At 33.0% G+C, this 14,256-nt stretch overlaps 1 protein-coding gene across 3 annotated transcripts in view; it reads right to left on the reverse strand.

Moving 5' to 3' along the window:
• Positions 1-1,734: 1,734 nt before the first annotated feature.
• Positions 1,735-14,256, reverse strand: part of PLK4 (polo like kinase 4) — a 38,413-nt gene continuing 25,891 nt past the window's right edge. For all 3 annotated transcript variants that reach the window (XM_031942270.1, XM_003772749.4, XM_031942269.1), the window contains exons 7-16: positions 13,423-13,790; positions 10,767-10,871; positions 10,175-10,277; positions 8,220-8,369; positions 6,492-6,625; positions 6,313-6,404; positions 5,987-6,134; positions 4,994-5,134; positions 4,344-4,450; positions 1,735-2,504 (exon numbers count right to left, since the gene is read on the reverse strand). In XM_031942270.1, the coding sequence (XP_031798130.1) occupies positions 2,402-2,504; positions 4,344-4,450; positions 4,994-5,134; positions 5,987-6,134; positions 6,313-6,404; positions 6,492-6,625; positions 8,220-8,369; positions 10,175-10,277; positions 10,767-10,871; positions 13,423-13,790 (1,451 nt within the window). In that variant the 3' untranslated portion in view covers positions 1,735-2,401. The remainder of the gene's footprint in view (positions 2,505-4,343; positions 4,451-4,993; positions 5,135-5,986; positions 6,135-6,312; positions 6,405-6,491; positions 6,626-8,219; positions 8,370-10,174; positions 10,278-10,766; positions 10,872-13,422; positions 13,791-14,256) is intronic.

The raw sequence follows: 14,256 nt of genomic DNA on the forward strand, positions 1-14,256 counted from the left end.
CTAACAGACATCTTGAACTAGATGTCTCACAAACATCTCAAACTCAATATGCTCCAAACAGCAGTTATCCACTATCCGTATTCTCCCCCCAACCAAATCCAACTCTTCTTTTCCTAATTTTATTACTTTGGAGGGTATCACCAAGCTCCCAGTCACCTAGGCTGGCTTATAACCTAGGTATTCCCCTGGAGCCCTCTCTTTAAATCACATTAATTAGTTACTGAGCCCTGTCAGTTCTGTTGGGGGTCTTGGCGTGTGTCCATGTGATAGCTTTGGAAAAATTCAGGCTGACAGTCTCCAACTCAATCAAGGGCATAGGGACACAGAGATGATGTACCCTGCCAGTTATTCCCCTTAAGGGAGTTCTTCTGAGTACTCTTGTTTAGAAGTACAGTTGAATGAAACAAACTCCCCTTTCATGGGAGAGAAGTGAGTAACTATTAAGGGTAAAATGATGTATTTCCTATTGGAAATAGTCACTCTCTTGGTGGGTTTTGCTTCTTTTGTGGATGGAAAAGATTCTAAGGGATGTGTATTATGAAATGACAGTGCTATAGAAAAGATACTAGGTAAAACCTTTAAAACAAATTCCTCATACATCAATATTTTTGTAGTTGAGGACTTTTAATTCAAATCCAACTTCAGAAAACTTCTAGCTATGGGATCCTTGGGCAAGTCACTTGTTTTCTTCAATTTCCTCATCTGTAAAATTAGCCAGATGGTAAACCACTCTAGTTATCTTTCCCAAGAAAATCTGAAATGAGATTACAAAGAATTAGACGTAACTGAAAATCTAACAAACCACCAAAGTGGAATTAGTAAAAATTATCAGCTCTATTAGGATTCATTGTATATTTTCAGATTTACTTCTTAAACGATCAGCAGTTTAGTCCTGTTAATTCCTTATGTCCTTGCAGCTGTGGGAGCTTTTGCACTTAGGTGTGGTCCTTAACATAGTCCTATCAAAAGAGACTGGGCTGTTTCCCAAATTTAAGTTCCTACCCATTTTAAATTCTATTCCTTTTTGGAATTCTATTTTTGTCATTTTAGTGATTATTTTTTTCATCCTATGTGAGCCTTTCCAGGAAAATACTGCCCAATGAGGTCCCCTCCCCATCCTTGTCTTGGAGAGTGCTGTGTATACCCAGAGACGTAATGACAATGAGAAGACTCAAAGGAATAAACTCAAGGTGTTTATCTTCTACTTGGTGTATTAAGCTAACAGAGAAGATTAATAAGAAGAGTCCTCTCTGGGGTATGATAGTTGGAGAAAGCTTCACAGAGAAAATGGGATTTGAAAATGAGAGAGGTTCAGAGGGTACTTCAGGAAAAGGCAAAGTAGTTTCAGAAGGGAGGCAACTGTCAGGCAGTCAGGAGAAACAGGGCACTGTTCCTATTAAACACACAGAATTCAGAACTTTACAAATCTTTACAGCAGGAAGCAACTCTCTAAATTCTACTCTTCCAATTGAGTTCCACAAATGATTTGAGATGTTATTGAGAAGAACAACAAAGTGGAATTCATCATCTTTCCTCCTAAACCTCCCTTCACTCTTCCTGTTAAGGCAGCATTCATTCCTCTAGTCCCTCAGGGGACTGAGAATCATTTTCTTCTCTTTTTACTAAGAGAAAAAGTGCAAAGAACAGTATTCTAAACATCTTTTGTTTTTCTATTTTCAGAGTTATTTTCATGTAGTCTATAAAATTCTTTAAAAAAGAAAATACACATAAAACCATCATTAAAATATACTGCTTTATACACATGGGTTTAAAAAATGTACAAATCACTTTACTTTAAATGCCTATAAGAAAATTACAATAACCTAGTTATTTTTTTTGACATGTCAAATTAAATGAATCAGGGCTAGAGTGTTCTTAACACTACATTTATTTGTTTTTCATTTCTTTTCTTTCTTTCTTTCTTTTCTTTTTTTTAAACAAAATGCTTTTGTAGAAATGTTTCATTAGAAACTTGGTGCTACAAAAATAAAGCTATACAAAAGTATACAATTTTACATTAGTTGTAACATATATACAGATTATGTACATGTTTAAAAATCTTTAAAACTACATTTTCCATGATTCCCAACATGCCTGAAAAAACAATAAAAGCAAAGAAGCACCCACCCACCACACACACACTATACATACTTCCACTTCACAACACATACATAAATATAGAGACATAAATGGTGAAGGCATCAGGGAATTGCCTAAGAAATGGATACGTTGCCTTCTGACTGTGCAGCCTTGTTAAAAATACATGTATTGCAGTCATATTAAAATCCTCTTCTGGAAAGGTCTTCTGGAGCAGCTGTACTAACATTAATAAAAGCACTTCCTTTCAAGCCAACAAAAACTCATTTATTTAATATATATCATCCAAAAGAACTCTTTTAAATCAGTGGGAACCAGAAGCTGGATTAGCAAACATCAACAGGATGGAAGACAGACACTGTAATTTCTCTTTGATGAATTCTGGTAATTTTTCATTTTCCCCATACCTAGATAAGGTAAGAAAGTTGAAGAAAAGATGTCATTATCTCAGTTTGATTACTACAATTATACCACATACTGAAAATCATCATATTTTTGTCATAATTCTATTAAAAAAAGTCATTATAGGATACATTAATGATTAAGAAACAAAACCAATTTTATACAGTAAACCAGAATAGAGTACAAATAACCCCATCGGTCATGTTTCTGTTTTTTGTTTTCTTTTTCTATTGACCTGATACATTTAAATGATATTTCAAAGTTCTATTCTTTCCTCAGCATAGGTCTTTCTTTGACCAACACAGAACAGAACAATAACCTTTTCTCAAACATAGTCTAGGAATTGTTGTGAATCCTTATAAGGCTAGAAGATACACATTTTCATCAATGAGTCCTATTTAGTTTGAAAGAATCTATTAAAATCTCTTTTGAGAAACTGAGATCATCTCTAAATCATGAGATACTGCAACAGGACTTTTAGTGCTGTTTATTAAGGAAGAAAAAAATCTTAAAAGAATTTTTGCTGTTTCAAAAAAATAGACTGAATATCTTGTTTCTTCTACAAAATTCTGTAATTACAAACTGTTAAATCCAACTTTTCTGTGGTATCAGGATTTATGTATTTCACTAAAATTCACTTAAAAGTTTCTTAGAAAGGGAAGCTAATATCACATATGCATAATATGTATAATATGTACACCTGTATAACAAAATCTGGAAATTCTCTCACTTCCCAAGACAGATCTTTTACAAGTATGGTTCAACAAAAATGTGATGGAATACTATTGTGCTGACCTCTCATTAGCATAATGACCCATAAGAATTTCAAAGAAAACTGGTTACTCTCCCTCCTGAGAGGAGTTCTGGAAAAGGCTCATGATACACAATGAATGTGTTTTGATTGGCTATACATGTTTGTGATGAGTTTTGTATTTCTCATGTTTTCAAATGGGGTGAGAATCAGGAGTATAGGCTACAGAGTTAGGAATGGAGGATAAGAAGGCAGATCTTAATTGAATAAACAATTAAAATCCCACAAAAATGTGATTATAGCACCAGGTAAACATACGATGCCACACATGTACTAGTCATCCAGAAAGACTCATAGGCTTATATGATTGCCTCCCTCTAGGATTACCAATCTCCCCAAATCTATGTAATGGACTAAGCTAATGAGGTATTGCTTCTTGTCATTCACTACAAAATCTCGCAATTATTTTCTATCAATGATGACTTACAAAGTACAAATTCGCTTGCCACCAAAATACAATTTTCTTCTATTTAACAATACAGTTTAAGACATGAAAAAAGGATTGTTTCAGATTGTTTTCTGCAATTTCTATATTCTCAAATATAATGGGTAGAACTCCAACAAAGATGGAAACAATTTAAGTCCTTTTAACTACTTTCTCTCATGGAAAAGAGCACATTTATCTAAATCTTTATGCTTGACTAAAGAATTACAAGACTAGCAATCAAGTCAACTCCTAAATGAAAGAGTTATGTCTCAATTTTATTTTCAGCCTCTCAAGCATAAAATTTTAAACCTGGTCTATCAATTATTGGTACACAGTTGTATATTCAAGGACATATAGAAGTAGCACAACAGAAAACAAGATAAAACAAAACCCACAAGCCAAAATAATGAGGAACAGAAAAGCCATCTCATTGCATCAATTTTGGGATAATATATATAAAATGAGAAAAGACAACATTATACTGATATAGAATTTCTTAGTGAATGACATGCTATCAAAATTAAAACGACAATTTTATTCAATGCAATGGGGTATAGAAAACATTTAAGAAAAATCTAGAAATTAGCAGAAACTCAAATGACTCACCTAGTTGTCTGGCCATTTGGTGATGTGTAACTGATGGAGTGCACTCCAGCCTGGACCACCAACTGGGATCCATCATTAAATTGAACCCACACAGCGCCACTGGTTAACTGGGAACAACACGTGCTTGGCATTATTCAGTACACAAGACAATTAGGATTGTATTTACATCTCTGATAATGGTGTCTAGCAGGATAATAGCATAGGAATATAGCAGAAAAAAAACAGCACCCAGGGTGACAAAAAAGAGAAAACCTACAAAAGTTCTGAGTGTTCCTGTCTCTTAAAAGGTTTACTCCTTTTAAAACCTCCAAATTGGGGTACTTTAAATTTTAGAAAGTCAAAGTCAAAGATTAATCGATATCTAGGTTCCTTAGAATTCTAGAAGAATGAAAATGGAAAAGTCCTCTTTTTCACCCTCTTCTTTTATACTTAATATTCTATGTACTATTTAAGAACAAAAACCATTGAACTATTTCTAATTTTTAAAAAAATGTATCATTTCTCCTGAAGAAAATATCATAAGGACTTCATTTTAGAGGTAAAAATTATTTTTCAGTAAAGTATATAATTATAATATAAATCCAAAAAGAAATTTATAATATTAAGAAATATTTTAAAAATAAATTTTGTATTGGCTAATTAATGCTCACCTGTGTAGCCCAACCAACATTTTTCACAAAAACAGACTTCAGCAGTTGGGCTGATTTTGGAAGATAATCTTTTGGGCTAGTAGAAGACCCTTCTGTTTCATGCACAGCTGCTGTTAATCCAGATCCTTCACATGGGACAATCTAAAAACAGGTAAAAAGATTGCTATTGCTATCTGACCACTGGAAACTGTGGCAAATGGCATAGTGTTCATGATAAGCATGATAAGACATTCAAATGCTACATTTTTATTTCAGGGTAAGTTCTTCAAGTTGGTAGTGTGTTTTGACATGTCAGATATATTACTAATAACTTTTATTCCAGAAGACTTAAACATTTGGTATAGGGGCAAATAAGTGAATATTTTAAATTCGATGTTAATAAATCTATCAGAAGATCTACATTTATAAAACAAAAATGTACCTGATTTTTAAAAGCATAATTATTTGTGTATATAATGCATATACATTACACACATACCCAATTAAATGAAAACCAAATAATTTGAAATGTTGTAATGTTAATATTTTTCTTTCTTTCAGATCTAATTATCCAATAAATATTTAAACAAAACAGTATCAAAGTTATGTAATATTATCTTTTGCTATAAAATAGAAGTCTTTTGTAAGAAAGAAATTGTCATTCCATTTTCATATGATATGCTAAGTAAATTCTTAGCTTTCCAAGAAAAAAAATTGTGCACACAAGTTTAATCTGCATTATTTCCATTTTTCTGACACTTTTCTTAAGTGTAAACAATCAACAACACAATAAATTAAGCTCTGATTTGCAATGTCTTTGGATTTCTGAGGTGTAAACGTTCACACTGGAAATATCTCAAACTAGTTTTTGTGACCAGTATGAGCCAGTCTCAGAACAGCCTTGATGGCAGCCAATTATTGATATTTTAAAAGATGATCAGCCACATTGACTACATATTGTCAATAAGTATGTCATACTTGTACTTATACTATACATTAAGTATATTAACTTACTGAAGGACTAATATTAGGTGCCTGGTTTGAAGATGCCGAGCTGCTCACCATCATCCTATTTAATAATGCTGAATCTTTCACTGAAGAATTTGAATCCACGCAACTTGGAGGGGTCATAGGCTGTGGGGAACTAGGATTGCCTGGCTTTCTAAAAAGGAAAAAAAAAGTTTTCCAAATAGATGCTTTCCCTCCCAAAACATATTGCTCACCTGAAAAATTAAACTTTCAATTACTTTTCTGAGATGTAGACATTTTTGCTCAGTTAACTTAAAAGATCAACATTTTTAACAAATTGAGTGCTCATCATTTTATACAATTATACATACCTTCCAATAATTATAGGAAAGAAGGGAACACTTCCACTTTTTGTTTCTTCTACTGAAATAACAGACTCCAGTGCAAGGCAAAGTCGATGTCCCTGTTTAAAAACAAAAAACTTTTGTCACTACTTCACCAATGCTAAGAATGGGGCTATAAAAATGTATATATACATATAGATCTGTACCTCATTAGCATGATCTACATATATTTTTATTTCTTCTTTCAAGCTCTCAATTTCAGCTTCTCCTTTTAAAGTATATGATTTCCCAGATTTTTCAATCACATTAATTAAGTCTTCTGTTTTGTGTATTTTTGCTCCTAAAAGAATAAACTTTTTAAAGCCTACTTTACAAAGAATTACATGATTTTTTCATTGAAAGATCACATACAATTTTACCCCCAGGCAAATACAGCATTTATTTCCTGCTGGTCAGATTGTTAAAGCCCTCTGTGTCTTACTATCTATTTTTTTTTTTTGACAGACTCCTCAAGTCATATTTGGATGTTCCAAGATAATGTGCAGGTGAACCCTAATTCTCAAGAACCATGCCAGCGGAGTAAAAATTCTGCCAAGTTTTACCAAACAGGAAACCTTCTTCACTACAAGTCCACTGAGGTAACATGTTTATGCTGTCCAAAAACTTCATTATCCTGGGGAAGTCTAGGGATAGAACCTGTGATTTCTTTTGTTAGGGGACTTCCAAGTGAAGAAACTCCCTTTAGAATGGCAATTTCATTTTAAAGAGTAGTCTAGACCATTATCCTGGATATAAAGGTACATAAAATTGTAAAATTCAAACAACAATCCCACATTTAGTTACAAGACCTCATATAGAGTGTGTCCCACAATTTAAAAAGCTGGGGTCTACAAGAGTGGTATCAAATTCAAATAGAAAGATCTACTTGACTTCCAAAACCATGAATTAACATTATATATACTATGCTGTATTTTTTTTTTTTTTTACTTATTTTGTTAAATATTTTTAAATTGTATTTTCATTTAACTCCTGTTGCACTGAGGAGTTCTACAGGAGTTGTGCAGCTTTGATAGCTCCCATTTGGGCTACACACAGAGTTGCCCAGGGCCACATGACCATGGGGATAGTCATTACCAAAATAGAGGAAAGGAGATCAATTTTTCAGGCCCATCAATTCTCCCAAACTGCTGGTCCCTCTTTAGAGGGACTACTATCTGCATCAATGGATCAATAAAACTATCTTTTAAGCATTGCTGTCTTCTAGTGATCTGTTTCTATTCTATAAAACAGATAATCTCAAATGATAGACAGTCTGTGAAAAATAGCTGTTAAGGTCCCTGACTCAATTCTTTTTACATATAAGTTAAGGGAATTTTAAAATGGATTTTAAGAACATCTTACTTTGACTACCTCTTCCATATCGAGGGGGTTAGGAGCACAGCACCCCTATAATCCACATAAAAACTTTTGGCTCTCTCAATACCAGAATGGCAGTCTGAACCTTTTCTTTTCCTTTAATGGAGTGTTTATAGTACCTTATTGCAAAATCATATAATATATAGTTTATGCATTTCTGAGTTTCTAAACTTTTTTGTGTGTCATCTATTGGCCTTTGAGTATTGTCTGAAGCTTCTGTAAAACTCCCCCCAAATTCCCATTTAATTTCTCATGCCAACCTGTGATACATAGAAACTGCAATGGCAAAAATCATGATGTGAAAGGAATAATTGTACTTTTATATCACAAGCAAAAAAAAAAAAAAAAAGAAAGAAAGAAAGAAAAAAAGAACTTCATTTACCTTACATATTTCAAGTGTAAATAAATACTAAACACATGATTTGAGACATATTCGGTATGAGCTGTATGTAAAGCTCATGTAAAACAGGTATAATCCTTGAAGGAAACAATAGTATTTCTTTAAAGTTAATGCTTACCATCATAAAACCAAACTTCAAAATCAGCATGAGGGGAATTCTCCATCAAAATGCATTTAGCATATTTTGAAAAAAAAGTGATTTTAGGTGTTTTAGATCTTACGAGTTGTACAAATCTGGAAGCATACTGATACTTTCTCCAGTATTTTTCTGCAGGGATAAAGGGAATAGAAAGAAATATTGACACTGTGTGTTGGTTACTGGGAGAAATATTACTGGAATTAAAAATAGCACCTACAAAACAGTCTTGGTAATTTCAAAATCATTAACTGCTATTTCTATCAAAATATTCCTAGGTCCACTATTTTTTTGAAATATTGCACAGTGCACTAAAATTCCAAAGCAGCTAATAAATTATCAGTAGAATCTGTATTATAAAATGTTGCTACTTTTTAAAGAACTTAAGTTTAAAGATTTATTTTTTAAATCAATTTTTATATTGCAAATAAGGAGGCACTGAGCTGAGAATCATTTTAACAATTCATTTTATGTGATTCTTTCCTTTTTCTTTTCTTTTTTAAAAATAGGATCCTCCTTTTACTCCTCCAATGACCAGCATATCTTACTATCAACAACATCAAGGCAACATTCCCTTCTGTCTGGACCAGCTGTAATTATTAAGAAATTCCTTCTCTGAATTGACATACTTTTCTATAACTTCCACCCATAAATCTCAGTTCTGTTCTCTGGGACCAAGGAAAACAGACTTCATCCCTTACCAACAGATAATAAACACATGTTCCCAAGTCTTTTCTTTTTTGGGCTAAATATTCCCTAGTTCCCCCAACTCATCTTTATGTGTAGTTTCAAGTTTATTCAATAATGCTACTTGTCAGTTTTGTGAAGTTAACCTTTTCTGATAAAATCTGATAACTAAGTAGTGAAAAGGCACATTATTCAAATACTGAAATTGGGAACCTAATATCAGTAAATAGTTAAGTGATCTTTACATAAAAAATACTGAGTATCAGAAACATTATATGAAGCAAATTTCTTCAAATCACTTGACCTAGTTATGATAAAAGTTGGCCAGAGATACACACAACATGACAATATGTGTGTGCATAATCACTGTAAATGTAAAACTTATTTTACAAATATGTGTATGTATATATGCCCACATATGTTTTAAAAATAAGGTTTTTTTGAAACCTTTTATTTTTATGCTGGGTATTTTCAGATTTACTATTCTGCAACATTGAACTCAACTTTATAACAAAGTAAAAGTTAAGACATAACCAATACCATGATCCTGATTGATATTGTATGTAATACCCTTTTCTCCTTATAAAGAAAAGGGAGGCAAGTTTCATTATCTGTTCTCCAGAAGCAAGACTAATCATTACAACTATTAAAAATTTGAATAAGTTAATTTCTTTTCGTGGAATGCATTCCTTTTAGAATTAAATTTTTAATTACTGAAAAATTAGTGAAAAAACAACAAAATCCTTTTATGACCATCACCAGTAGAAGTGAGATAGGTACATTATGTATCCTTAGATAGGACCTAGCCATGCCTACAGTACTTTTATATATACATACACACTTTTTCCTCTTCCCCCCCCCTCCCCTTCTCTCTCTCTTCTCTTCTCTTCTCTCTTCTCCTCCTCCATCCCCTCCCCCAGCATTATATAAGCAGAAAGCTTCCTGAACCTGGCAGTCTTGACAAACCCAAGTTCAAATTCCATTAGGCACAACAGTGAGACCTTGGGGGTTACTCACAGAACTTCCCTGAACCTACTCCCTCACTTATAAAATGGGGTATTACCACTCACACCCACCTTATAGAACTATTATGATGATCTAATAAGATAATTTAAGTAAAAATACTTTATAAACCATAAAGAACTATATAAATGTGAGCAACTATTATTATTATTAATTTTTCCTTTATTAAACAATGTAATCTTCTATATCTATACAACAAAGATCTTTTAGAAAAAAAAATAACATACCTGGTAAAGAATCAAAGTTATACCTAATCATGTCTTTGGGAGGAGGGAATGGTCTATTATCAAGGGGGAAACCTTTTCCATCATTTGGATAATAAATTGTGATCTATGAAAATAAAATCAGAATTTCACAGTTGAGATTTATGTTCTAAAGGCCATAAAACTGATACAACCATTAGTCTTCCTTACTAATACTGCAAATACATGTTTTTATTTGTAAACCGATTCAATAAATTATACAAAAATAAATAAGTCAGCTAAGCCTACACAATTAACCATCTTTGAATACAGAGTCAATAGCTTAAAGGTAACTACAGCAGATACTACAGTTGATCCATTGAGTTTATTCAGAGTTTAGCTGTTGAATTTTATGAATTTCATCTTCAATATATAAAGATAAATTTAGAATTTATTCAAATATATCACAAAGATTTAATCAAAGTATAAAATAAATATATTTCTGGAACCTCAGGATCCTACAGAACAAATCAAGTGAGGAAATCTGAGAAGTGTTTAAGACAAACACTAGCTTTCCATTGAAAAGTGTTTTCCCTCCCCTTAACTGATTAAATGGCTAAGTAAAAAAGATAGCTACCGAATTTCCATCACTGGAAACTTGAAGAACTTCTTTCACATACTCTTGGGAGGCAAATTCCTTTAGCAGCTCCACACATACTTCTTCTGTATCAAGTATACTCACCTAAAAACAATAATCAAAAGCATTTCTTTATGGCTTATTGGGAGTGCCTTACCTACTTTAAAAAGTTATGTAGAAGAGAATTTACATAAAAATTAAACCCCAGCTTTATCTTACCATGGGAGACGTCAACATTAATGCTAGACTCATCTCTATGTGTAGTTGCTTTCTTGTTCTCTGCAATAGTCTAGATGCACTAGAGAATCAACTTTTAAAAGAGACAGCAGGAATGAGCAACTGCACCCAGGTGTGAAACAGCCCATGAGAAAAAAGATGACAGAAGGAGAGGTGGGGCAAAGAGAACAAAAAAAAAAAAAAAAAAAAAAAGCAAGCCCAATAAAGCAACTGAAAACAAAGAGGATAGATGAGAAGATGAAGTAGAAAAAGCAAATGGTTCCTGGACATATATTACTAATTAGGAAAAGAAAAAAGGTTTAGAATTGCAATAGCCAAAATTATAGAATGAAGTTTTAGTTCATTTAAGATGACTTGTTTAAATTTTTATATCTAATATTTTTATTTATTTATTTATTTTTTGCTGAGGCAATTAGGGTTAAGTGACTTTGCCCAATATCACACGGCTAGGAAGTGTTAAGTGTCTGAGGCCAAATTTGAACTCAGGTTCTTCTGACTTCAGAGCTGGTGCTCCATCCATTGTGCCACCTAGCTGCACTACTCAATACTTTTTTATACTTATAAACTTTAAAAAGAAAACTTTACTTTGAAAAATTTACTTTTCAGTTTATTTTTCTGAAGGGAATCAAGTAAAATAATATGCAAGTCTCCCAAAAGATAGATAAGTGGTCCAAAGATATGAATGATTTTCAAAAGAAATGAAAATTGTTACCACTTTAAGGGGGGAAAAGTCAAAATCATTAAAATAAAATACAAATGAAAATAACTGAAATTTTACATCACACCAAAGCAAACTGGCAATGATAAAAGATTGAAATGGTCAAATCTGAAGAAACCACAGAAAGTGCATTAATATACTGTTAGTGAAGTTAAAAATTGATCCATCTCTTCTGGAAATCAATTTGTAATTATTAAAGTGATAAAAATGTCCATAATCTGACACAGACACAGCACTATTTGGTAAATAATCTAAGGAAGCTAAAGAAAGAGGAAAAGTTTCCATTTCTAGCAAAATGTTCATACTAATACTTCTTGAGTAGGGAAATGAAGTAAATGCCCATTGACTCAGTACTAGTGAAGCATATTGTGATATGATGATAATAGTAGCGGCCAGCATTTATAATAATAGTAAGAGCTAATATTTATATAGCACTTCCTATGTGCCAAGGACTGGGCTACTTTAAGTACTCTTACAACTTTGGGAAGTGGGCACTATTACAATCTCTATTTTATGTGAACATTATGAAATACTTTTCAAGAGTTTAAAAACAAAAAGACAAGTATGAAAAGTTTGAAGGCATTTATAAAAGGCTATATATATATGTATATATACTGATGCTGAACAAAGACAGCAACACCAATGATGTACACAAAAGACATCAGCATTCAGATAACCCTAATGAACAATCTTGATGCTAAAGAACACATTCTGAAACCTTCATAGAAAGGTTAATAGAAGTACCAATCTATAACTGGAACAGTCCTAAGAAATCATTCATTTAGAGCAATTTCTGTTGGAAGTTCTATAATTTTTCAGATGAGGAAACTGAGGCTGGCTCAGGAAGAGTAAGTGATTTGCCCAAGGTCACATAAATCATAAATGGTAGAGCTAGTATTAAAATTCATGTCCTTTGATTCCAAATCCAATACTTTCTACTGCATGATATTGGAACACTGTGACCATCTACATGAACTCCAGCTATAGGATGTGACAGACATGCTTGTTGGACACGATCCATGGTTTGCTTTAAATTTTTTTTTTTGATAGAAGGAAGGATTCTATGGGGGAATGAATTAGAAAATGAAATTGATATTTAACAATAACTTCAACTCAAAATCTGATATTAAAAGATGAAATGGCTCTTTCGATTTAAAAAATATATTAACACCCAGCATATTAGCGCTAGTATTTCAGAAGCTGTTCACTGTGTTCATAGTCATCTCTATGTCCTCAATGATTAGGACAAAGTAGGTGTTTCATACACATTTGAAGTGAATTTGAAAATTTTACATTTCCCACCATCAGCTGACAATCCAAGTCAAAAATACCCAAGACACAGAACCAGTATTTTATTAAATATCTCCTTCATCACCACCATACCTTCATGTGGTGGAAGAGTAGCAATGACTATGACCTATGACCTAGACTAAGAGAAGAGTACAGCTGTCAGAGACAAACATCTTCAAGAGGTAAGAAAGTAACCTAAGTTCAATTCTGGCCTCAGACACTTAACACTTCCTAGCTGTGTGACCCTGGGCAAGTCACTTAACTCCAACTGCCTCAGAAAAGAAAAAAAAGAGGTAAGAAAGTATCACCAACATTGTGCTTTACTATGTATTCAATGAGACATTGTATCAATCTTTGACTATGCTCTTCCAATGAATGGAAACAAATTTAGAACATGGAAAACAAACATACCACTGCTTTTTTTGTTTTTTGCCGGATGGGCTTTAGCCGATGGGCATTCAAAGGAGAGGTCATGCTTCTCAACGTACACTTCTGGTGGCCTATCTGGGGCTCCCTGCCCCTTGACCTGCTTGGGTCAGAAAGGGGATGTGAGCCAAATACAGTTGCAGGCTGGATGGTTTCAGGTTCATGGCGATATGCAGGAATACATTTCATGGCATTTGGCTGTTTGACACAACAGGCACTGTCAGAAGCATCTGTGTCCCTGTTAGTCATCTTGTCAGTCCATGCATTTCTCCTTGTGTCCTGCAAATCTGGATGATCCTGGACATTTCTGCCTGAGGTAATGTTGATGTGAGCAGTGGGCTCTTTTAATTGGGCTTGGAAAAAAACACACACACACAAAGTTAAAATAAAACTGTTTTAGCTGTGCAGTATATGCACTGTAGGGAGTTAAATGTGGCAATCAATGGAATTTTAAAAATAAAAATAATTCGTATACAAGAACTTGATAATTTTTTAATTATATAGATCGTAGAGTATTTCTCTCGTGGCATATATGGGTCAATCTTTCAAAATTTATTTAAAACCTTCACTAAATTTTTCAAAATATGCAAATTGTTTTCCTCTTCCCTTTTAATAACAGATTAAATAATATATTTTTTAAATGCAGAATTGTACTGCTACTGAATAAAGTGAATGTTTTGTTCTTCCATTTCAAATGATGTTGATAAAAATTGTATTTTAAAAAGCTAAGATAAATGATAGCAACATAAACAATTATGTAAATCTCCATTCCCCTCCCCAACAGCTGCACATGGACAAATTAATTCCCTTTTGGGATAC

The sequence above is a fragment of the Sarcophilus harrisii genome, chromosome 6, assembly GCF_902635505.1.
Source record: "Sarcophilus harrisii chromosome 6, mSarHar1.11, whole genome shotgun sequence".
NCBI lineage: Eukaryota > Metazoa > Chordata > Mammalia > Dasyuromorphia > Dasyuridae > Sarcophilus > Sarcophilus harrisii.